The sequence below is a fragment of the Camellia sinensis genome, chromosome 2 (assembly GCF_055761805.1).
Source record: "Camellia sinensis isolate YWXY chromosome 2, ASM5576180v1, whole genome shotgun sequence".
Classification (NCBI taxonomy): Eukaryota; Viridiplantae; Streptophyta; class Magnoliopsida; order Ericales; family Theaceae; genus Camellia; species Camellia sinensis.
Genome location: NC_138962.1, coordinates 82,292,523 through 82,318,473, shown reverse-complemented (window position 1 = coordinate 82,318,473; position 25,951 = coordinate 82,292,523). Strand labels below are relative to the sequence as shown.

The following is a 25,951-nucleotide window of genomic DNA, read 5'->3' as shown; positions in this document are numbered from 1 at the left end:
TGCGGTCATGTATGATTCGACCTTAAGGGACATCACTGGGAAAGCGGTCAATCCTAAACTAAATGGCATGAAGGCAAAAGGAAGATCATCTAGTATTACACCACTGTTGTATATTCACTGCCGGCAACTCACATCGCTCCGTATGAGAGGCGGATTGAGTGTGAATATATTGCAAGAATTGAGAGGGTCAAACATGCTCTTTTTGAGGGATTAGAGATGTTTTTTGGACCGGTGTAATTAGGAGGGTCTGGGGTATATGAGACACTATTTCTGTTCTTTTTTGGGTTGATGTCTCTATGCTGGCTCATTTTGAGTTTCTAGTATAGAGCTCCCACATGCAGGTGTTCTCAGCAGTCGCACGGTGCATTGGCTAGTATGAGATTGTTCATTTTTGGGAGATTGAGATAGAGATGTGGCAGTGTCATGCCAACTCATGTGCGAGTAGAAGATGTTAGAAATTGGGCGCCCATGTGGCATGACCCTTCGAACCTTTTGAACTTGAACCTTTTGAACCTTATCCATGTAAGTTTGAATTTGAATTCAAAACTTATTTGGATAACCATTCAGGATATCTATATCTATCATATCAATAGATATGGATAGATGAATAGATAGATATTGGTTGATACATATTTAATAATATGTATCTGATATGATGTGAAATACGTATATCAGATACGTTATGTGGTTTTTACCCATAACCTTTTTTCCCAGACTCTCTCTCTAACTCTCTCCCATATGAGAACAATCTAGCCTCTGCACTGTGACTTGTATGGGTGATACTCATATTGTAGTATCACTCCACTGCTGGGTTTGTTGTTTGCATTTTGGAGCATGTGATTTACCTACGAGATTCTTTGTTAAAAGGTATGATTCTGATATTTTAGCCGCTACATTATAATACTTTTTGATTTACATATATATATATATATATATATCCAAAACAAGCTATTGAGAGTAAAGTTATGACATATTAAAGTTTTTACACCGTAAATAAATGAATAGACATCTATAAGAAGGTGTAAACGATTTGAACAGAAAGCTATTTGTAAAATGCCTGTCATTTTAGCCTTAAAAAGTTAGTGCTTGGATCTATTTCCAAATAAGTTTAAATTTTGAATTTATAGCTTTCGCTCCAAATTTTTATGTGTTTTTATTTTTATTTAGACCTTGAATTTGGAGACAAAAAAATATAAAATAAATTGTTGGACTTATATACATTTTTTTTTACTCCTTTTCTTTTTCCTTTACAATTTCTAAATCAAAATAAATCTCAAAATTTGTAATTATAAGCGGTAGAGAGCCATTAGTTCGCTTATAGTGAAGAAGAAATTGTAAATCAGTGGGACAGTGAAGGATTATTTGCATTTTTATGATGGTGTAACTTTATGTGGGGACATAATTTTTGAATGACAACACGTGGCCGAGATGCCACCGAAGTGCCAGTCGAGGTGCCACGTGTCTTGGTCATGATGCCGAGATCATCTCGGCTAGGCCGAGGTTATCTGAGAAGATACCGAAATCCGGAATAAGCGAATAAGGGACAAGAGTCCTAGAATAAGAGAGGACTTCAGTTTGGGTAAGGATAAGACTCTTCGAAAGTTTATCCCAATTCTACTGGGAATCCAAAATTAGCAGTAATCCTAAGTCCATTGAAGCTAGGCTTTTATTGGGACTAGGTTTGTGTTAGCTAGAAAAAAGAGGCACCCTTATGGGTCTAAGGTATGCTTTTTATGCTCTGAATAATGAGTTAAGCACTTTTGCTATCTTTGAGAGATAACTGACTTGATCATCGAAGTACCCCCGGGTGGACGAACCACCGCCGGAATCTCTTCTTTTTGTGACAGGTCGTTCGAGCTTAATCTATTCTGTCAGTGTTCTCTAGCTGAGTGCTTGATTGGCAGTGTGGTCGGAAATTGACACACACACTTTATTTTGTGTATAATGTAAATCCTCCACGTATATGATGTAAATTCTCACTGTGTATCAAAGTTGCATCATAAAATTTTTTATTTATAATACAATAATTTCTCCACTATTCCATTTATTTGTAATTTTCCCTTTCGAGTGTGATGGAAAGCAATCTTTTCATTTCCACCAAGATTTTGAAGCCAAAATGTATCTTGTGGCTTTGTTTGTATAGTGATTCAAAAATATTTATAGTATATTATATTAAGTGAACAATTTTGGTAGTGTCTTGAAGTTTTCTTTCTTTTATGTCAAGTGTTCCAAAATTATTTTAAAGTTTTTTCTCTCCTTATGCAAAGTATCCAATTCTCCATTCCAAAAGAAAAGAAAAGAAAAAAAATATATATATATATCTATATAATAAGGCACAAAGCTTTTTGAAAAATGTATCAAAATGTATGTGAGATACATTTTGATCCAATGGTTGAGATCAATTCTAAATATATATCAATGGTTGAGATCAATGGTTGGAGAGAAGCATTTCCCGCCCAACACATTTCTGTCTCCCCCATACCCTCTGTCTCCCCCATACCCTCTGTCTTCTTCCCATTCCTACTCTCTGATGAGATGTGAAGCTTGGCTTGGCTGCTGCAGAGTTGATCTTCCCATTCCTACACTTTTTTATATAATGTGAATGAAGCAGATGTATGTCGATCATCAGTCATCAAATACTGCTGCAGAGTTGATCTTCCCATACCATTTTTTTCTCATACCCTCTGTCATCAATACTGCTGCAGATAGTGAGGTGTGTATTGTATATATTGTTATAGCATTTGATGATAGCATTTGATGATAAATTGTATATATTGTATATATTCTATGTCATAATTTGATGATAGCATTTCATAATAGAAGTTTCATTTGCCTTCGGGGGGGAAAAAAAAGAAGGAAATAATAGAAGTTTGTGTTGTGATACAAATGGAAATAATAGAAGTTTGTGTTCAGAAAATGGGTTTGTATGACATAGATGATCACGGGTGGGTTTGTATGATTTGAATGATATAGATGTGTGCCTTCATCAGCCTTTGAATGATATAGATGTGTGCCTTCATCAGCTTTTGAATGATATAGATGATCCACTGGATGATGTAGTCTTTTTCTATGAAAATTCTGCAGAATGGGTCAGGCCCACACTGCTTTTTTGAAAATTCTGCAGAATGTGTTTCCATGTAACTCTTTTCTGGGCCTTTTATTGTCTGAAAATATTTTAAAAAATAACATTAGTAGGGCCTTTTTATGCTCCTCTGACGTGCAATAATGCCTTTTTATGCTCCAGCTCTGTTCTGAGGGAGCTTAAAGGGAAAAATTTCTAGCGTATATGCTAGATTTCAAGGGAGCTTGAAATCTAAAATTTCTTAACTGTTGGAGTATTTTAATTTTAATATTTGTCTATATTGATATAACTGCTGGAGTATTCTATTCTATTAATGATCATAAATGTATTCCTGTGCATTTTCATGGTAGCTTCTCTTCCATGAATTTCTCTAGAAATATCAATGTTAAATTTATGAGGAATCTGCTGGAGTATTTTAATGGGTTCTTAACTGCTGCAATATTTTAATGGGTTCTTAAATTTAATGGGTTCTTAAATTTATGAGGAATCTGCTGAATGGGTTCTTAAATTTATGAGGAATCTGCTGAATTTCTCTTCCATAAATTTCTTTAATGGGTTCATTTCTCTTCCAGAAGCAATTCTTCAATTTTTGCAATTCTCCAATCTACTATAATCTCAAGTCTGGAGTAAATTTGATCATTAAAGTATTTAAATACTTTTAGGATACAATTTAAAATTTATAGGATACAATTTTCTATCATAAAATATATTTATGATCATTAATAGAATAGAATTTTCTGAATTTTGTATGATAGAAAATTTTCTGAATTTTGTATGATAGAAAATTTTCTGAATTTTCAATGAGACCGATTGGTCACATCTGCCCAATATGATAAAAAATAGTAACATCCATTCTTCTCTCCCGAATATCTATGGTGATGGCATCTCCATTTTCAATGAGACCGATTGGTCCACCTTCCTGAAAATATTTCACAATTCACTATTCTTAAGAACTCAAAAAATAAGAGAGAAAAATCTAAACACAGAAGCACAAACAATAAAAATCTTACGATCTAAAAAAGATGCGAAACTAGGTACTTAAAAGCTAACATACCTGTGGCCAACAACATAACCATGTGAACCTCCTGAAAACCTCCCATCAGTCAACAATGCACAATCCTGTAAAATTCACAAGTGATATGTGAAATTGTATGATAGAAAATTTTCTGAATTTTGTATGATACAAAATTGTATCCTATAAATTGTATCCCATAACCATGTGAACCTCCTGAAAACCTCCTTCAGGCACAGTCCTATCATAAAATTTATACTTGAGATTTTAAAATTTTCTACAAACAGAGGTGAGATTTTGATCATTATTATAGGATACAAAATAGGATACAATAATATATTTAAATACTTTTATATTTTGATCATTAAAAGATAGGACTCCACCATTTCGTTTCATTTACTCCAGACTTGAGATTATAGTAGATTGGTTAATCTGATGCTTTAGTTTATGATTAAGAAAATATTGATTAAGAATATTTTCTTAGTTGATTAAGAACTTCAAACAGAGGTGTTAGAGGTTGAAAAACATATTTTGAAAAACATGATGATGTTTACCGCTGTGACTTTCTATTTTGAAAATGGTCCCCTCGCAGAATGGTGTTAGAGGTTGAAAAATGTGACATATTTGGCACAATGACATCTGGAAAAATGTGAGTTGAAAAACATATTTGGCACATAGTTGATGATTAAGAATAGCATTTTAAGAAAATATGATTAAGAAAATATTTATACCAGCATATATTTTCTTAGTTGATGATTAAGAAAATATTCACATATATTTTCTTATCATCAATGTAAAATATTCACATTAACAGCATATATCATCAATGTAAAATATTTATACTTAATGACTACCAGCATATATCATCCAGAGTGAAGTTCCCCTTGCACCCAATGACTACTCAGTAAAATATTTATACTTAATGACTACTCAGTAAAATATATTTATGATAGAAATATATTAAATTCTTATAAAATATTTTTAATGAGTAAAAATGTATGTTATTTTAAGTATGAATGTTCATTTATTTTATTTACTTAGTTTCACATGGTTGCGAAAGTTCATTTATATATATAAGTATGAATGTTCATTTATTTAAGTATGAATGTTCATTTATTTTATTCACTTAGTTTCACATGGCTCCATGTATCTCCTTGCACCCAACAATATCACTTATTTTTTAATTGAAATCAGGAACTTCAACTTGAAACAGGACTTTGCTCGGCTGCTCGGTTAGTTAATCAGGAACTTGGAGCCATAAAAAATAAAAAGCTCGGCTGCTCGGTTAGTTTATTGCTTTGGTAACGTTTGGGTACAGCTTCTGTTATTGTTTTGCTTTGATATTGAGCCAACTGTGTTTTCAAAGAATTCTACTCAATGTGTTTACTGAGAAGAATTTTAATTGTCCACTGTTTTCAAAGAATTCTGTTTTCAAAGAATTCTGCTCAATTAGAAGAATTCTGCACAATGTGTTTTCAAAGCAGAATTTCTTATCACCAAAATCACCAAATTCTGCTCAATGTGTTTATTGTCAACTGTTTATCACCAAAATCATAAATTTTGGTTCCGCCAAAAATTCTGCTCAATGGATTTTTTAAATTAGCTTGGTGTTATACACTTGAAAATTGGTTTCAAAAAAGGTTATTGACACATATTTGAAGACATGTTATTGAACTACTTGATGTTATTGAAGACATTTTTCTAATTATTGAACTACTTCATATTTGAAGACATTTTTTAAATTTTATGATTTATTAACTTTATTATTTGAAGACATAACTTTATTATTTGAAGACATAATTTTATGATTTACTAACTTTCATATTTGAAGACATAATAATTATGATTTATTATTTCTTTTTTTGGAAAATATATTAACTTTATTATTTTTTAAAATTCATTTTAAGTTTTATATTTTGAATTCAATCATACAATTTGCTATTTTATTTTCTAAAACAAAATACTTATATATACACATACACTATATGGGATTCTTTTTAACTTGATATCCTAAATAAGTACAAAAGTTGCCTACCCCTTTAAATCACCACTGCAATGTTGGACACTAAAGATCCCACAACAATAAAATTGAATGAAACTTTTGTGACAACCATGCCACTCATATATCTATATTTATTACACAAAAAAATTAAAAAAATTGTATATAAAATTAGGTAGGAAATTAATGAAAATGTGCAGCACGAGAGAGCATACTTCAGTTCAGTGGTTTGACCTTTTGCTTGGTTTAGTTCAGCCTCTTGAATGTGTTCAACACTCCAAAAAGAAAAAAAAAAAAAAAAAAAAAAAAAAAAAAAAAAGTTGTGGAGAATCCAAGCCCCCTTTTGGCTTTAGAGATGATTTTTTTATGACTCAAAATTATTGGTTTGAGATATCATATTCAAAAGAAACTTGATGATATATTTTACTGAGTGCTTTGATTTTTCTATGTTTGTTATTTAAAATGAAATTCAGTGCTCTCAAAAAAAATAGATGATCTTCACAAATCATGTGAATCTGTGAATCTAAGTGTCTTGGATTTTTTAATATTAGGTAAATTATATAAAAAGATTCTGTATATACAAATTGTGCATAAATTCAATTTTAAAAAATTTGGTTTGTTTGTTTACTTAATCATCAACAAAGAAATTATTAGGTGTTTACAATTTTTTTTAGGGTTTACTTAATCATCGACTAAGAAATTATTCTGTCAGGGTTTACAATTTTTTTTTTACTTGCTCTTATATTTTGATTTGCAGTATTGGTGAACATTAAAAATCTTATATGTTTATTTCTTAATTTGCATTAACATTAGGAAGAGTTGTTATTTATTTGAGTTTTGTAGATCATGTAATACAAGCAAAAATGTTACAAGTTATTTAAGAAAAAAAAAATAATATATTTTTAATCTTAAAATTATTTACATCGTGCCTTCTGTCGATTTTGATTAAACATAGTGCCTTCTGTCATAACTATTAAACATTGAGGAAATGTGTCTCTCATCACCAAATTTCTGTCAATTTTTAATCAGAATTATTGTCAATTTTTTTAATAAAAAAAAACATTAAACAGAAATTGGTTTGCTATTAAAAAAAAAAAAATAAGGTTATACACATTGTGTTTACTGTCAACTGTGTATAATAGTTGGTTTGTCAATTATTTAAAAAACATCATGTCAACCAAATTTCTATCAATTTTGATTAAACATTAACCAGAATTATTGTGAACCAAATTTCTCTCAGAACTATTAAACATTGAGGAAATGTCTCTCATCACCAAATTTCTCTCAGAACTATTAAACATTTTTAATTAGAATTATTGCCAATTTTTTTAATCAAAAAAAACATTAAGCAGAAATTATTTTTTCATCAAAGAATTACTGTCAATTATTTGAACTATTAAGCACAAATTTGGTCCTTACACATAAGGTTGGTCTCAAAATTATTTGGCTATTATACACAAGAAAAACGTAATAGATCCAAAATTTTCACTAAATCAAGGATGAACAAAATTTTTACCAAATCTCCAATAATAATATTTTTAATCTTTTCTGATAAAATTTTAAAATAGAGTATGGATAGGAGATGGTTTTCTTTCATAAAAAATAGTATAGATAGGAGATGGTTTTTAGGATAAGTTTGGAATTTTTTTGAAAAGATTTGAAGAAGACCATGAGAGCAACGATTGGAGTATTCGTATCAGATCAAACTTTTAATCAAATTTTTACTCAAATTTGATGAACATAGAGAGAGAGAGAGAGAGAGAGAGAGAGAGAGAGTAAGTTAAGTAATTTACTAATCGTAACCATCATGGTTTGGTTGTCCTGACTCCTTTACTTAGTTATGTGATGATATCTTTTGATGTAATATGGGCTTCTATTCTCCCTTTTATTTATTTATTCCTTCCAAAATAAAAACCTAGGCTTAGGCGCCCATAGGATTGTTTGACAAAAAGGCATTATTCATTTCTATTTAACTTACTAAACCATCAAGCACATCACTAATCACTGGAATGCTCAGTTGAAGAACTCTACATGCTCAATTTTATTTTTCAAAAATAGATGCAATCAACCATGATTTAGTGGGTCACACATGTATGCAAGATAATAAATATTGGCACCTTTTTAAAGGATGATAAATATTTTTCATAATTTTTTTTAATATCTAGAGCTCCTAATTAAAAGAAAAATTTCAAAGACTTGGCATTTTAACATTTATGTGTAATATGGCAAGAGAGTTTATGTTTTCTTTTTTCTTTTTTTGGCACCTTTTTAAAGGAGTATAGTATTCTATGTTGTATTTCAAAAAAATCTGTTGAATGTATATATGTGTATATTACTTTAGTTGTCTTTATGAAAAAAAATGTATTAAACTTACAAGTATTTAACTTAACACAAGTATTTAACATTATTTGTTTTGCTTTGAATCAAATTCACCAAGTATTTAACTTAACCCACAAAAATGTATTCAACATTTTATTATAAAAAAATAAAAATAAAAATTGTACCATTCAAATATAATATATTTGTTGTGTGATTCTAAAAAGAAAGTGATTGTTTTTTTTTCATTTAATTTTTTTTTTTTTTGAAAGACTTGGCATTTTAACATTTATGTGTAATATGGCAAGAGATTTATGTTCCTTTTTTTTCACATTTTTAAGGGAGTATAATATTATATGTTGCATTTCAAAAATTCAGGTCAATGCATATGTGTGTATTACTTTAGTTGCTTGATGAAATAATTATTCATTATTGCTTATAAAATGGCTTTCTTATGTGGTGAATTTTTTTTTTGGCATAAATTTATGTTTGGACTTTCCAAATCATAAATGGTGAACTTCAAAATATTTATGATTATAATGGGTTTTAATTTTGGTTTTAATTTCATCTCTATAAAATTGAAGTCAGTTAAGAAAGAGAAAAGTTCAAATTCGGACAATTATTGTGCTCGAGTTTTAATTTATCATTTTAATTTTAATGTGATTGTTAAAAAACATCTATTCTAAATGCTGGGTTGACTCAGAAAATGTGAGTTTGATTATGGGTTTCGCAAAGAATGTAGAGAGACAGAGTGGGAGAGGGAAGGGACTGTTTGTTTGGAGCTATTTAAAAAGAAAGTAAGGGTGATTTATTTAGTTGATCTTCCTGCAACAAAAAAATTAAACTAACACTCAGAACAATTTATTTAACATTCAAATGTAATATTTATTTGCTGTGTGATTCTAATGTACAGATGATAAATATTTTTCATTTAATTATTTTGTGAATATCAACAGTTCCTAATTAAAAGAAAAATATGAAAGACTTGGCATTTTAACATTTATGCGTAATATGGGAAGAGAGTTTATTTATTTTTATTTTTAAAGGGAATATAATATTCTATGTTGTATTTTAAAAATTCTGGTCAATCCTTATATGTGTGCGTATTACTTTAGTTGTCTTCATGAAAAAAAATGTATTAAACTTACAAGTATTTAACTTAACGCAAGTATTTAACATAATCCGTTTTGTTTTTAATCAAATTCACCGAGTATTTAACTTAATCCAATAAAATGTATTTAACATTTTGTTATAAAAAATTTAAAAAAAAAAATTGTACCATTCTAAACAGAGAAGGCACGTGCCTCTGATATCTGTTGACCTTTTTCTTTTTCTTAGAAGTTTATATTTTTATTTATTTCTTTTCCTCTTGATTGTAACCCGTTAAGTATTTTCTATTCCTGGTAGTTATTTATTTAAATAAAATTTTGAATTTTATTATTCGAATTTTAAATAACATTTCATTTTAAATGTTATTTGAATTTTATTTAAATAACATTTCATTTCCAATTTTTTGCTAATTGCTAATTTTATTATTGCTATTTTTTTGTTTCTTTGTGTCTAAAATTATATAACCAAACATTTTTAGGCTGAAGTACAACAGTTATGAACAATATCACTATTTTTGGTCAAGTAAGTTTTTTTTCTTCTTTTTTCTCTTCATATAAATTTAAGTACCTCTCTTATAAATTTAAGTACAACAGTTATGGACAATATCACTATTCTAATTATTTTTTTTCCTCATACTTTATAGGTGGATGGGGACTTACACCGAACCGTAATATCACCTCCCCTTACTAATTTTCTTATTTATGTGTATAAAGTTTTATTTATCATTCTAAAATTTTTGTATGTATAGGTTCGATTTCTTAAAGAAAGAAATGTTAATGTTGTTATTCGCGATGAGCGTGACCTTAATACTATTCGCATTCATGAGGTAAGCCTAAAAGTCGCTTCAACATTGGACATGTATTTTCTTATCATTTTAAAAATAATTTATAAATATATTCTACTTATTTTTTACAGGCAAAGGCAAAGGAAAAAGATAAGGCGATATCAAAGGAAACAAAAAAAGCTATTCCTTATGGCAAAGGAAAGGAAAATGCTATTCCCATGGTATGGTTTCTCAACAATTTTTAAAAGTTTCTTTTTCGAATATTATATAAATTTTTTTAGGAATTGCATAGTGTCATATACTATTTTTTATGTACATTTTTCAAAAGTTTCTTTTTCAAAAATTTATTCAATTCTTTTTATTGAATATGAAATGTTTTTCTGAAGCATGTTAAAGTAAGCATTTGTACAACATGCTAATGCATTTGTATAAACATTAATTTGAATTTTTAATATGTTTGTCTATTTGTATGATAAAAATATGTTGCATTGAGACAATATGTTGCATCTACAACATAGCATAATAAAAATAAAATACAAGAAAACGAAAAAGGAAAATAAGAAGAAAGAACAATTATGTGATGAAAAGGAAACTACATAATATAATTTTTTTTTAATTTTTATTTTTCTTATAAGAAGTTCTTAAGGAAAGAAGAAAAAGACAAAAATACATTTTAATACAACAGAAACAACAAGAAGAGAGAAAAGGAAAGTACAAGACATTACATGCTAATATTCACATTTTACGTACCCAATGATTTAATATTTACCTTTTCAATGTACATTTTGTAAAGAGATGGGTAGTGTCTTAAAATCAATAAGTGCGTGCATAGTGAGTTTGCAGTTTTGTGTTTTCAAATTATTTTTCCCTTCCTTTTTAAATTTCATAAATACATGCATTGGTTCTTATATGACTAACAACTTAACCGAGTGAAGAGGAAAAGTTAGTTAAAAGGAAGAAAAATTACATGATGAAAGGGAAGCAAGTTAGTTAATCTTCACATTTTATGCACATTCTTATATAATATTCTCATTTTAGGCACACAATGAGAATGTGTTATCAAAAGCTACATTGGCCCAACGTGCACGGCGAGAACGTGAAAAAAATCAAAAGCCATGTTCTGCATACCAATTGGGACAACGCTTGCGACGAGAACGAGAAAGAGAAAGATCGAAGGAATGTATTAACCCAAGACAACCTTCTTTAACACCAAATTGGTAAAAAGAAAAAGAATCTTTTACCCAAGACAATTTTGAATTTTTTACTCTTACTATTACCACTTTATTATATAGATTTTAATTTGTTCACAATCTATTTCTGTAGGCCTCCTCTTACAACTCCATGTAGAAATGTTGGTGTGGTCATCCGTGATGAGCACGACCTTAATGTTATCCGTGTTCGTGCGGTAAGTACAAAATCAAGTCAAACATTGTATGTATTTTATTTATATAAGATTATATAAGATTTTTTTTAATCTTTTCAATATTTTATTTATATTTGTTAGGCAAAAGATAAAGAAAAGGTCAACCCAATGTCTAAAGGAAAAGAAAAGATGGCTCCTTCCGGCAAGAGAATGACAAATGCATGTCAAGTGGTATATATTCTTTTTTAAAAATATGATGCAAAACTAATCAAAATTTTGATAGTTAAAATATATGAGTGTGTAAAATGAATTTATTGTTTTATGTTGTTTTTGTAGAATGATTGTAATATTTTTTCCTGTAACTTGCTATTATTTGTATGTATTTTTCAAATTTATTTATTCTTATTTTGCATGGATACATGTGCATTTATAATGTACCATCCATAAGTTGCTACTTATATAAAGAGAATAGGAAAAAAGAAACGAAGAAATAAAGAAAAAATATATAAGGAAAGGAGAAACTAAATAAGATAGGTTTTTAATTCTTATTTAATATATAAAATAGAAAACAAAGAAAGGGAAAGGGAAAGTGAAGAAATAAGAAGATAGAAAGGGAAGAAATAAGAAAAAAAGAAATAAAGATAACACTATTAAAGGTATAAAACAAATAAAATATAAAACAAAATTAAGAGAAAGGGAAGAAATAAGAAGATAGTTTCATTTTAAACACAAAATATTCACATTGTTTGCTTCAATGATAAAATATTTTCTTTTTAGGCACAAAATGATAATATAATATCAAAAGCTGCATTGGCCCAACGGGCACGGCGAGAGCGTGAAAAAATTGAATTTCAATGCTTGCAACGAGAGCAAGAGGGATTAGAAGAATGTGTTCAAATAAGACAACGTTCTTTAACACCAATTCGTCGCGATCGCACTCACTTGGAGTGGGAAACAATAACTGAAGATTCTCAGTCGGCACAAAAACGAACAATGGTTACCTATCATCAGACATGTTCGTTTTCTATGCCAAGCACATCTTCAAATTCACAAAGGAATCGGTAAATTACTGTGTCTACTCCTATAAATCGATTTCTTCAAGCACATCTTCAGATCCTCACATCTTCAATACATACTTTTACTCATATCGTTTTGTTTTACAGAATTTTATTTATACACAAATATTTGTAGGTCTACTCCTATAAATCGATTTCTTCAACAAGATCTATGTACTGATGATGAATTAGAAGATCTACCTACGAGTATATCAATTGGCGCCCGGGCACACAAAGATTCTTGCCGCCATTATCTTGGCAAGATGGATGTATTATGTCCTTATTGTTCAGCCTTACATTGGATGGATGAAAAATTGACAAAATCATCTATAAAGCGTCCCTTATTCGGAACTTGCTGTTTGGAAGGGAAGATTAGGCTACCTTTACTTATTACACCCCCTCCACCACTTCAGGCATTGTATGATGGGAATAATGATCAATCAAAATCCTTTCGAAGTTATACTCGAGTGTACAATGCAGCCAATGCTTTTACGAGTCTTGGTGCTACATTGGATCCTAGAGTACTCAGTGGAAGGGGCCCCACATCATTCACAATTCATGGGGAATTGCGACATCGAACAGGATCACTACAACCACAACCAGGGCAGGATGCGAGTTATGCTCAGCTGTATATCTATGACCCTTATTCAGCTTTAGAAATTCGTAATCGTAGAAATCCTAACTTGAGAAGGGATGTTCTCAAAGCTATTCAGGATAGTTTGTTGCAAGTCAATGCATTTGTAGATAAATATCGCCAGGCTCATGCCATTTTACATCAATTAGACTCGGCAGGACACAATCTACCTGCTCATCTTCATTACAGTTCAACAACTGATCGACGTCGGTATAACCTACCAACTACAGATGAGATTGCAATTGTAATACCAGGTGATGGAACAGAGGTAAATGGAATGAGAGATATTATTTTACATTTCCGAGGAAATAATGAGTTGATGCAAATTAATGAATGTCACCCAGCATACTTGCCATTACATTATGTTCTATTATTTCCATATGGTGAGCTTGGATGGGAACCTAAGTTGAAATTGTGGAATGTTCAGTATGATCGACCTTCAATTGATCGACTTACTCAAATGAATTTTTATAGTTATCGTTTGTTTGAACGACCCACAGAGTATTCAACAATTTTGAGAGGTGGGAAACTATTTCAAGAGTTTTTGGTAGATGCTTGGGCTGCAACTGAGCAAAATCGATTGACATACTACAAGCTTAATCAAGGGAAACTTCGGGCTGAGCTTTACCAAGAGTTGTCAGATATGGATCCAGATTATGTGCGACCTGGACAAATTGGTCAAAGGTTTGTTTTGCCATCTTCATTTACTGGTAGTCCTAGACATATGTTTGAAATCTTTCAAGATTCAATGGCTATCACACGATACAACCAACACCCAGATATTTTTCTTACCATGACTGCAAATCCCAATTGGCCAGAAATTACTTCAGCATTATTACCATATCAAAAACCTATTGATCGTCCTGATTTAATTGCCCGTGTTTTTGAGTTGAAGAGAAAATGTTTGATGAAGGAGATAGAAACAAATAAAGTGTTTGGAAATAAAGTTGCACATGTTTTTACAATTGAATTTCAAAAACGAGGCCTCCCTCATATGCATGCACTTTTATTTCTCAAGGGCCCAGACAAAATTCGGACATGTGCTCAAGTAGACAAATTGGTGTGTGCAGAATTTCCAGACCCAAAAGACGACCCAATGCTTTTTGAAACTATCAAATGTTGTATGGTACATGGACCATGTGGTGCTCGAAATCCGCAAGCACCATGTATGGAAAATGGTAGATGCACTAAGAGATACCCTCGAGCTTTCACAGAAACAACAACTATGGATCAAGATGGATACCCTATCTATCGTCGTCGCAATAATGGTCAAGTACATACTGTAAGAGGGCAAGAAGTTGATAACAGGGATGTCGTACCATACAATGCATATCTTTCAAAACTTTTCAACTGTCATATAAATGTGGAAGTTTGTGCCGGAATGAGATGTGTCAAGTATATACATAAGTACATTTATAAGGGTTATGATCGTACAACGATGGTGTTAGGAATGATAAATGAGATTCAACAATATCTCGATGCAAGGTATATTGGACCTCCAGAAGCTGCTTGGCGAATATTTGGTCATCCTTTGCATGCAGAGATGCCAACAGTTGTACGATTGGCACTTCATTTACCTGGAATGCATCGTGTTGTTTTTAACCCAGAAGAGTCATTACAAACGATTCAATCTAGAGCTGGTCAACAAATGTCAACTCTTACTGGCTTCTTTGCATATTGTGCTGCCAGTGAAGATGAATGTCCATTCACTTATCAAGAATTTCCACAACATTTTGTCTGGCTCAAGTCAGAAAAGAGATGGAAATCAAGAGAAAGGGGATATGCAATTGGTAGAATGTACTTTGCTAGCCCTAATTGTGGTGAAAGATTTTATCTACGTTTGTTACTAACCGTTGTCAAAGGACCAAAGTCGTTTCAGTCTTTACGCACAGTCGATAATGTTGTGCATGATACATTTAAATTAGCATGTATTGCAAGGGGGCTTTTAGAAGATGATGAAGAATGGATACAATGCTTGAAAGAGGCTGTAGTCATAAAAACTGGGTATCAATTGAGAAGATTGTTTAGTATTATTCTCACCCAGTGCTCTCCACTAAATCTATATGCATTATGGAATCAATTTTCAACGCATATATGTGATGATCTTGCACATAAGATTTGTACATTGTTTGTCATTTCTAAACCAACTGAGGCTCAAATTGAAGATTATGGTCTCCATCTTTTGAATCAAATGCTTCATGAATCAGGCAAAAGTTTAATTGACTTCCCACCCATGCCACAACCTACTGCAAATTGGAGTGCAGTAGTTGGTAATCGATTAATAGTTGAACATCAACAACTGCAGAGTGAGGCAGAACATGCAGATCCACAAATTACTATTGATTGTCTCAATAATGGACAGCGGAATGCTTATAATATAATCACTTCTTCAGTTTTTCAAAATAAAGGAACTGTTTTCTTTCTGAATGGGGGTGCAGGAACAGGGAAAACATTTCTATACAATACGATTGCATTAAAATGTCGTAGCCTTGGGCATATCGTTGTTACTGTGGCTTCGTCTGGAATTGCATCACTGTTACTGGTAGGAGGTCGCACTGCACATTCAACATTTTCCATTCCGTTAGATGTCTTGGAAAATTCACTTTGTGGGTTTAGCAAACAATCATTACAAGCTGAGTTATTTAGAGAAACAAAACTCATAATTTGGGATAAAGTTCCTATGCAACATAGACATTGTGTTGAGGCAGTTGATCGTACATTGAGGGACATTTGTGATAGTGAAAAGCCATTTGGGGGTATTACTGTTGTTCTTGGAGGAGACTTTCGACAAATCTTACCAGTTATACCCAAAGGAGTTCGTGAGCAAATTGTGAATGCATCATTAAGACACTCTGTTCTATGGAAGCATATATATATCTTGACTTTGGATTTGAATATGCGCTTGAATCATGAAGGCCATGAAAATGCTAATTTTGCAAATTTCTTGATGGAGGTAACACTACTTTAACCTGTATTATATAGATTTTAAATTAATAAATTGTGTTTACACTTACTCTTTTATTGATTTCACTTTTTTTTAGATTGGGACCAATCCTCAAGAAATCGTTAACCTTCCATCAACAATACACAAATGTCAAGATTTGAATGAATTACTCTCTACAGTTTATCCACAATTGAATATGATAGAGACGTCAACCCCAACATTTTTAACTGAACGCACAATTCTATCTGCGCGTAACGATGATGTCAGTGACATTAATACTACTGCGTTGAATATCTTTCCAGGGAGATTATATACTTATCTTGCAGCAGATAAAATGTCTGAAGATAGTGAAATTGATCCTACCATTACAAATAGATATCCTAATGAATATTTAAATTCATTGGATCCTCCTGGGTTGCCAACTTTTAAGTTAGAGTTGAAAGTGGGTTGTCCTATAATATTGTTGAGAAACATTGCACCGAAAGATGGACTATGTAATGGTACAAGATTGATGGTTACTAGGTGCGGCACTCGCATAATTGAAGCTCAAATTTTAACTGGAGAAAAGTTTGGCAATTTGGCATTCATACCAAGGATATCTTTGACACCATCTTCTTCAGAAATGCCTTTCCAAATGACAAGACGTCAATTTCCAGTCCGATTGGCATATGCCTTGACCATTAATAAATCTCAAGGACAATCTGTGAAATTTGTTGGGGTTGATTTGCGTATACCAGTGTTTAGCCATGGGCAATTATATGTGGCATTGTCTAGATGTACATCATTTGATCGTATAAGTATTCTCCCTCCTAAAGATAATTTGGATTCTACTACAAATATTGTTTATCCTGAAGTGTTGCTGTAGTACTCTATGCAGATTAAATGACGTTTTATTAGAAGGTAACCACGTAGATTTATTTCTGTTGATTATATAACTTTTTAAAAAATTTCAATTTAATAATAATTTGAAATTTGGACTTTTGTAGGATTGGACCGAAAAATCTATGGAGCTTAAAAGGAGAAATACGACTACCTTGCTTCGATGGGGATGTAATAAGGTAATTTCAATCTGAAAATATTTTGACATGTATATTTCCAACACATGTACTAATCTATATTTTTTTTGTTTCCACAAATTACCAGATTGTTGTGCATATTCCTCATTGGGGATACATAAAAGTTGATACAAAGACTTTTTGGAAAGTAATGAGGAGGAAGTTTGGGCAAACGCATATTTGAAGACATGTTATTGACACATCTTTTGTAAAGCATACATATTTTTGGTGTATGACAATATAATTTTTTGTGTATGACATGTTAGTGACACATCTTTTGTAAAGCTTTAACCCACTTTTTGTAAAGTTTTAACCTACTCTTTTGGTGTATGACAGTATAACTTTATTTCTATTTTTTGTTCAGTGTTTACACTTTTTTTTACTGCCTTTTATATTTTGATATGCAATATAACTTTAAATCTTAAATGTTTGTTTCTTAATTTGCATTAAGATTAAGGAGAGTTGTCATTTTATTTGATTTTTGTAGAGCGTGTAATACAAGCAAAATATTTCAATATATTTTTTCAGTATCTTTATCAAAAAATGACATAAACTGTATAAATTTCAACATAATACGTATAAATTATAACTGTATTTTAATTTTAAAATTATTTACACCGTGCCTTTAGGCACGGACATACGCTAGTATATATATATATATAGAGAGAGAGAGAGAGAGAGAGAGAGAAGAGTAGGAGCTAGAACTTAGGATCATGAGTGTAATAAAAAAAACTCTTACTATTTAAGTAGCATACAATATGTAATAAATAAGAAAAATTATACCGGCAGTCTCTATATTTTACCTCTTGTGTCATTTGGACTTTATACTTTCAATTAGCTCAATTTTGATCCCTAATTTTTTATATTGTGTCAATTTGATCCAATTAATAATATTTTTAATATTTTTTAAGAAAATTATCACTAAATTGGTTGAAATTAATTCACTGAATTGAGTAAATTTATAATTTTATCTTTAAAAATATGACATATGACACGTATGTACGTGTTTTTCATAAAAAAAATGTTAAGAATTATAATCAATTGAATTAAATTGAAACAAAATCATAAATTCATGGTCAAAATCGAGTTAATAAATTATAAGGACTAAAATGGCACAATGACCAAAGTACAGGAACTATCATCGCAATTTATCCTAGTAAATATTTTGTTTTGTTTTTATTTATTTGAATTACACATGCATTACGTATACCAATCACTAATATAGATAGCAATTTGTCAATAGAAAAATTAATTTGGACACAGTTTATTTCAATGTTTCTCACTAGTATTGTTAAAGTTTTTCTTTTAATAGTAACCAAAGCCAACTTTATTTTCATAAAAAAAACAATAACGATCATCTTTAAAAACTGGAGTATATTGTGAGAGCAAAAATTAGTGCAAAAGTTATATAGGACTCATCATGGACATATGGCATCATTTTATATTAAGGCTTCTCTCGAGAAGATAGTAAAAAATCACTTTTTGACCTTTAACATTTTTTGAGTCATATCATTTTTTTATTTTTTACATGTTTTTTCAAAAAAATCAAAAAAAAAATTAAAAAATTAATTTTTAATCAACTTTCTAAAACAACCCTAAGTCATTCAAAACGGCTATTATGGTGAAGAGAATAACATTGCATCTTAACAAGGTATCCCACTAAAATATCTTGATAAGGCTCATGACGTCCAAATAAAGAGTCACTACCCCACAACTAATGCTACAATTTTAGTTGGTTATTCTAGTGGAGACATTCATACTTTATAAAAATTAACACTTGAATACAATGAGTTACATAATAATACACTTAGGTCATATTTGATTTACAAAATTAATAGTGAAGTATTAATAATCCTATTAAATCAGTATGATATTCACTATCCAATTGGATTAATATCATTGGATTAATAATCTCACCCCTATCTCATTACTAATAATCTTATAAATTTATTGGATTAATTATCCATTGATTTAATAATTCTAAACCAAAATGTTAAAACAAACATAAGATAATTAGATCTACGAATTAATAATTTCAATCTCATACTCTAATCTACCTAATCAAACATGGCCTTAATGCTCCGTTTGGCAAGAAAAAGCCCAGGCTTTTTTGGCTAAAATAGCCACAAAAAACAAAATAGGCTATTTTAGCCACAAAAAACAAAACATCAAATCCAACCCATAATCATTACAATTCTCTCTCACAAAAAAAGTCAAAAAAGCCAAAAAGCCAAAAAGCCATTCCCAAACCAGGCTAAAATAGTCAAAAAGCTAAAAAGCCAAAAAACCAACCTACTTCCCAAACGGAGGCTAAATATTCAGTAAAGTAGGGCTTAGGCATTGGAATGCCCGCTCGACATAGGCCTACGAGGTACTAACGGTCTTCTATATTTGCAAATTCACGCAATATTGTTCATCTCTTCGTTGGTCTATTTTTTTTTCACACACACACATGTGTATATATATATATATACTAGTGGGTGGCACACAAGATGTGTGTGCAATTTAAATAAGTAGAAATAAAAAAAAATAATAATGAAATTAATATTGTAATGTGTACTTAGCTTAAGTGGTATGAGTCCTCGTACTTAAACCCATGGTCATGGGTTCAAGCCTTGCCCATCTCTTTGTTTAACTTTTTTTTAAAAAATAAAAAATACTGCCACATGGCATGAGGAGAGTAAAGCTTCAGGATACCAAAGTTCCTGTTCACTTTATAATAGTATAGAGATATAGTAATTAAAGATTTCAATACGAAACACGGGAAGAAATTTTAAATTATTTATAAGTTATGAAATTAATTTTTTTAAATTAATTGTTTATTTTTTATCTTTATCTGTAGATTATAAAATTAATTTTCAGTTTTTATATGTTTATCTATATGGAGGAATTTTAAAATTTAAATCTTTATCCACAAGTAATGAAATTAATTTTAATTTTAATTAATCAAATAAATAAAAAATGAAGAAAATAGAAAACATGAAAGGCAATCAAAGAAGGTTGCCACTTAAGAAAGAGAGTGTTTTAAAATTATGAGAATTTAGGAATAAATATTTGGAGGCTTTTGACAAAACAACTACATTTGGTAATTAATTTTCAGTTTTTATATGTTTATCTATATGGAAGAATTTTGAAATTCAAATCTTATCCACAAGTAATGAAATTAATTTTAATTTTAATTAATCAAACAAATAAAAAATAAAGAAAAATAGAAAACATGAAAAACAATCAAAGAAGGTTGCCACGTAGGAAAGAGAGTGTTTTAAAATTCTAAAAATTTAAGAATAAATATTTAGAGGTTTTTGACAAAATAACTACATTTGATTATATATATAGTATAGATAGATAGATTAAAGATTTCAATACGAAACACGGGTAATTATTGGAATAGATATAAATTCTGAATAATATAATGGTACATAGGCAATATGCTATAAATAAAAAATTTAAAAAAAGGTACAAAGGTTAATGAAGAAGATAAGCATTAAGGCCTTGTTTAGCAAGGTGAAAAAAGTCACTTTTTTTTAACATTTTTTATCTTTATTGAGTTCTTTTTAAATTATTATTATTATTATTATTTTTACTTTTCAAGTTTTTTTAGTTTAGATGGATCTGATGTAAACAAAATTTTATAAAAAGTAAAAAAGGTTACTAAAAAAAATACAACAATGATTCATCCCACTAAAAATATCACCACTAATAGCACTAATGCATTAAAAAAGTAAAAAAAAAATAAAAAAATACAACTCCAAGACCAAAACATCACATCATTAATGGCGGGACCCACTGCCACCTAATTAGTGGGAGCACTAATTAGTGCTCCCAAGCATTTTTCAAAAAAATAAAACTCCACCCAAAGATTCCCAGTAACAAGAAAACAATTTTCTAGCATTTGCCAAATGCATAAAAAAAAAAAATTACTTTATTTAAATTATGAAAAAAAAAAAGCCTATTAACAAGTATTAGTATAAATTTCACTCATAACATGAAGAAATAAAAAAATTCTCAAAAACCTTTGATAATCCTTCATTTCTAGCATCCAAATTGGCAGTGAATTTTTTTTTTTTTTTTTTTTTAACAGTGGATTTTATTTTTAGTGTTTTGCTCGATTATTCATAATGGACTAAGAATAAACAAATAAATGGCCCACTCCATAAAAACTATAACTAGGTTGGGAAAAAAGTTTGGTTAAGTTTTTAAACCCCAAAAAAAATGCTTTTAAATTTTTTTAAATTATTGATGAGAGGTTTTCATTTTTTTTTTCCCAAACTGGTTTTTATCTTTTTTAGGGGGGGGGGGGGGAAAGCATAAAACACGAAACAAATTTTGAAAATCAATCAAAGTGCTAGATACACCAACAATGTATTCTGAGAAAAATAGATCAAAGAAAAGAAATGAAAGAAAAAAAAAGAACAATGGGTCTCATTACTTGGCCTAAAACCCATTTAGTATATTTTTGGTACCTTTTGTTAATGTCCCAAACATTATTGGGGCAAAAATGACATGAAGTTTTGAATATTTTGTGACAACCTTTCCTTTTCTTTTATGGTTAATTTGTTAAGGAAAAACAGAGAAAATAACAAAGGATTTGGTTTCTCTTTACTCTTGTTTGTAGGTGTCCCTACTATAAATCTTAAATCTGAGGAGTTTAGGGCCACCTTAAGAATGAAAATTTATCTATATTTTTTCACATGAAGTAAGGTGACAGTCGGCGCAGTCAATTATAAGATAAAAACTGATAATACAAAAATAAAAGTCAAAAGGACACCTCACCTAACTTCCATAAATTAGTTTTTCAGCTTAATTAAGCTGACTTTGTTGACAACAAATTATATCAAACAGTATGGCGCAAGACTCCAAAAAAAAAAAATATATATATATATATATATATATGTGTATAAACAACTCAAATAAACTGCAACAAAGAATCCCTAAATCTAGCTATTAACATCATGCAAAATAAAACAAAACCCAATAAATAACAATGCACATCAATTTGAATCCAGTCCAGAGAGTGAGAGAGCAGTTTTTCTCTTCTCTAAGAATGGCCTTTGAAGAAAAGTGATGTCACAGAAATTAATAGCATAACCATGGTTTTTAGAAATGCATATCTTCGATTTTGAATTGAAAGAAGTACATAGATAAACTTGTAATTGGTCATTTCAAGTCAAAAACTCAATCTTAAAGGTAAACTTAATTGTTTGAGGCATATGAGTCATGTGCAATTCCATGAAGAAACAAAGTGATTCTCTCAGCAATGAACAATCTGTAGTGCTTTAATTCAAGAATCAAGTAGCAAAAGGATGTCTTAAAAAACCTCTGCGACCTAGCCTATAAACTAATTTTTAAAATTCACCAAGCTTACAAGTTGCAAATTGTATAGGTTAAAATGAAGGACAAGAACAATCTTTTCCACAAATAGATGAATGTGAAGAGTGTTTTACCAGACTCATTTGATTCTAAAATATATTTCCCAAACTCAAACATTTTTTTAACTTATTTCACAAATTCTTGTTGTATTTATGACATGACTTTAAACTAAAAGTCATATTTTGAAAATACAATTTCAATTAGTATATTGCAAAACTCTTCAAAATTACATTTTGAAACACTTCAAGAAACACCCCAAGTATGACAAATAAGTTCAAAACAAGGCATGACTCATTTTTTTTAAAAAAATAAAAAAGTTGGGTTGGGTAAATAACTCTCCTTTTATGTAGCCAATTTTTCATCATATACCAACCAGCTTACTCCAGATTTGTTCAACCAAAGGAAAACACAATATGAACGGATAATAATGTATCTAAGCCCAACTTCACCAAATTTACCATCCTAGGATAACATTCAATCAATAAGCTCCCTCTGTGCTTGCTGCTCATCTAAACCGTCATTCCTGAGCTTTTTACCCAACCCACATTATTTTAAATTATAGTCAAAAGAGTATCAGTTAATTCACACGCGCGCATGCGCACACACACCCACACAAAAACAGGAATTGTAACATAGAGGAAGGAAACATGGAAGAAACATGATAAAATCAAACGAGTATATTTATAAATTGTTAAATAACATTCAAGAAAGCAAGCCACATAATGTGATCATAAAGATCTAGGAGGTTTCTCCAACAATGCAGAAAGAAAAACTTCATCCTTGGATTTTGGAGAAATAGCCCATTTGTGTTTCTTGTATCTGAATTGCAGAAACATGTACATGTAATCATCAAGATCCTTCCTGTTACAGAAGAAGCGATCAACCCATAGCAACCCCCCTGGCCTCAAAACCCGATCCCAATCAAATAAGATAAAATCCATCAATTGCAGGTCAATCCAACTGTCCATGAACCCAGTCGTATGGATCAAGTCCATTGTGTTATCAAAGAATGGCAGACGTTGATTCAAAGTCATATACAGAGGAATCAAACCTCTAAGTGCAATTGTCTCACTGAAAGGAGCCCCTATGTTTAGAGCAGTTGAGACGATCGTAACATTTTGTTCTCTCATCCGAGCAGCAAATGTCCCCGTTCCAATACCAAAATCAAGCCCTATCCTCATCTCCCCAGGCTTAATGGCCAAAACATCCTTGATCATGAAATCTATGGGTAGAGTAGCATTAGTCACCCATTTAAGCGTTTCCTTCTCCATTTCAAAACATCCAATGCACTTGGAATAACCCCTCTTAGGGTTCTTACTCGACAAGCACGCAAAGTTCCTGCACTGATAATTGCTCCACCGAACATTTCTTCCTTCCGGAAGCTTCCATAGGGACTCGTTGATTGAGTAAGGCTTCTGGTAGAGTTTAGAGGCCCTTGTCAAGCACCGCCTTCGGGGCAACGGATCGCACCCATTAATCATAAGCTTCTGAGCAAGATTCCAATCATCTTTACAGTAAGATCCAAGGTCGTAATCCATGTACTCTTCCAATTCTTTCTTCATCAACACACACGCATGCCCTATTGTGTTGTATACCCTCTTCGTTCCATATATATTCATCTTCCCATTTCTATTCTCTTTGGGGGTTATATACTTCCGAATCTCCTCAATCACAAAATTATTAATCAAAGGTTCCTCCTTAATCGTCATGTTTCTAATCCCTTCAATTTTGGGCAGCCTAATCTGTCTAAGTGCAATGTGAGCACTATAAAGAGGTCGAATCACCTCCTCTTCTAGAAATTTCTTGTACTCTGCTCTTGAAATGCTAGCACTATCCATGACATTTTTGTTCTTTTCCATCTGTTGCACAGTCGATTCGAGCTTGTCTTGCAAGCTCTCCATCTTATCAAGTACTTCCCCAACCCGAGCAGACAACGCTCTTATATCAAAACCATCGTAAACGTCCTTGACGCCATAGAAATGGCGGCATATATCTTCATTGTGATAGAAAAAACCAGCAGAATAGAATCTAAAGAGACTCAAACAGCTAACAATTACAACAAGCCCTCCCAACACTAACTGAAGCAAACCCATTAACCTCCCCAATCTAAACTTTGGAATACTTGGTCTCCTCATAATTGATAACTAAAATTTACACAATTTTCAATTTTTCAAACCCACATAAGATTTCAACATAATCAAAGTAAAATTCATATGGGTTTTGTTAGATTATTGACAAAAAAAATCTCAACCACCACAATTGTACAACATTGAAGTTCATGATGAATACAACAAGTGTGAAGATTCACAAGAGGATTTGAAGCTTACCCAGATGGTAAATGCATTGATCTCGATCGGAAACTCCAAGATTGATTAGCCTCTGATTCAGCTCAAAACCAACTGCTTCAAATCTGATAACTTAAAAGCTGCAAATTGGGTATTCAAAACCCTTAAAACTATGATAAAACATTGCTTGAACTGCTCATAATACTAGCTTTAGAGCTGGAAAATCGTGAAGTTGAAGCATAAAACCACTAATTTTCGAGATCGCAAGTGGGATTAACAACTTGAAGAGGTTGAAAAAGGCGCGAATCTCGTGAAGAAACACTAAACCAGCTCGAAAATCTAACGCTGGAGTATTATATATAAGTGTGTATATATATATGTATGAATATGAATATGAAAATGAATATGTGAAGCGTTGAAAGTGAGGAGAGTGGTGGAGATGGTGGGTTAGGTTTCCCATGACGCAGCAGATCAGCTCGGATTGCGGCTAGTTTTTGGCCTCGAGCGTTAAGGACGCATTTTGAACTTTCATTGACCGGTTCTTCTCCTTTTCTTTTACACTATATGGCCAGTTTGTTTGGAGAGTAGAGGAGGATTGGGATTGGTTTGGGATGGAATTCATTTTAAGTGCGTTTGGTTTGAATTTTTTGAATTAAATTTTTTATTTTTGGATTTTTTTGTTTTTAGTTAATATTTTTAAATTTTGAAACATTTTTTTTATCGTTTTAGATGCATCTTAGTTAGATGTATTTAAAAAGTAAAAAATTTATGAAAAATATTTTTAAAAATTAATAAATACATAAAAATATAAAAATATACTGAATTCTCGTATTTTTTTTGTATTTTTGATATTTAGTGAATTTTTAAAAGGTTTTTTTCAATTTTTTTTTACTTTTCAGATATATTTATGTTAGGTATGTCTAAAAATTAAAAAAATTGCTC

At 30.9% G+C, this 25,951-nt stretch overlaps 2 protein-coding genes across 2 annotated transcripts; one reads left to right on the top strand and one right to left on the bottom strand.

Moving 5' to 3' along the window:
* The first annotated feature begins 11,641 nt into the window (after nucleotides 1–11,641).
* On the top strand, nucleotides 11,642–16,078 carry LOC145814814 (uncharacterized). Its single transcript, XM_082911753.1, has 8 exons — nucleotides 11,642–11,708; nucleotides 11,808–11,897; nucleotides 12,444–12,727; nucleotides 12,858–13,834; nucleotides 13,907–14,039; nucleotides 15,045–15,193; nucleotides 15,563–15,897; nucleotides 16,064–16,078. The coding sequence occupies exons 2-8, from the start codon at nucleotides 11,835–11,837 to the stop codon at nucleotides 16,076–16,078; spliced, it is 1,956 nt and encodes a 651-aa protein (XP_082767879.1). The 5' UTR covers nucleotides 11,642–11,708; nucleotides 11,808–11,834.
* A 7,305-nt stretch (nucleotides 16,079–23,383) lies between these two features.
* On the bottom strand, nucleotides 23,384–25,581 carry LOC114264412 (S-adenosyl-L-methionine-dependent methyltransferase). The gene has a single exon (XM_028205025.2). It carries the CDS (start codon nucleotides 24,857–24,859, stop codon nucleotides 23,453–23,455), a length of 1,407 nt encoding a protein of 468 aa, XP_028060826.2. The 5' UTR covers nucleotides 24,860–25,581; the 3' UTR covers nucleotides 23,384–23,452.
* Between the last annotated feature and the right edge of the window lie 370 nt (nucleotides 25,582–25,951).

Excerpts from the sequence above, each read along its gene's own strand:
- LOC145814814 (XM_082911753.1), top strand. The coding sequence starts at position 11,835 with ATGTCTAAAGGAAAAGAAAAGATGGCTCCTTCCGGCAAGAGAATGACA. Across the intron at positions 14,040-15,044 it reads CCTGGACAAATTGGTCAAAG|TGAAGATGAATGTCCATTCA; the intron begins GTTTGTTTTGCC and ends TTGTGCTGCCAG. Across the intron at positions 15,194-15,562 it reads TGGTGAAAGATTTTATCTAC|GCAAAAGTTTAATTGACTTC; the intron begins GTTTGTTACTAA and ends TTCATGAATCAG.
- LOC114264412 (XM_028205025.2), bottom strand. The coding sequence starts at position 24,859 with ATGAGGAGACCAAGTATTCCAAAGTTTAGATTGGGGAGGTTAATGGGT.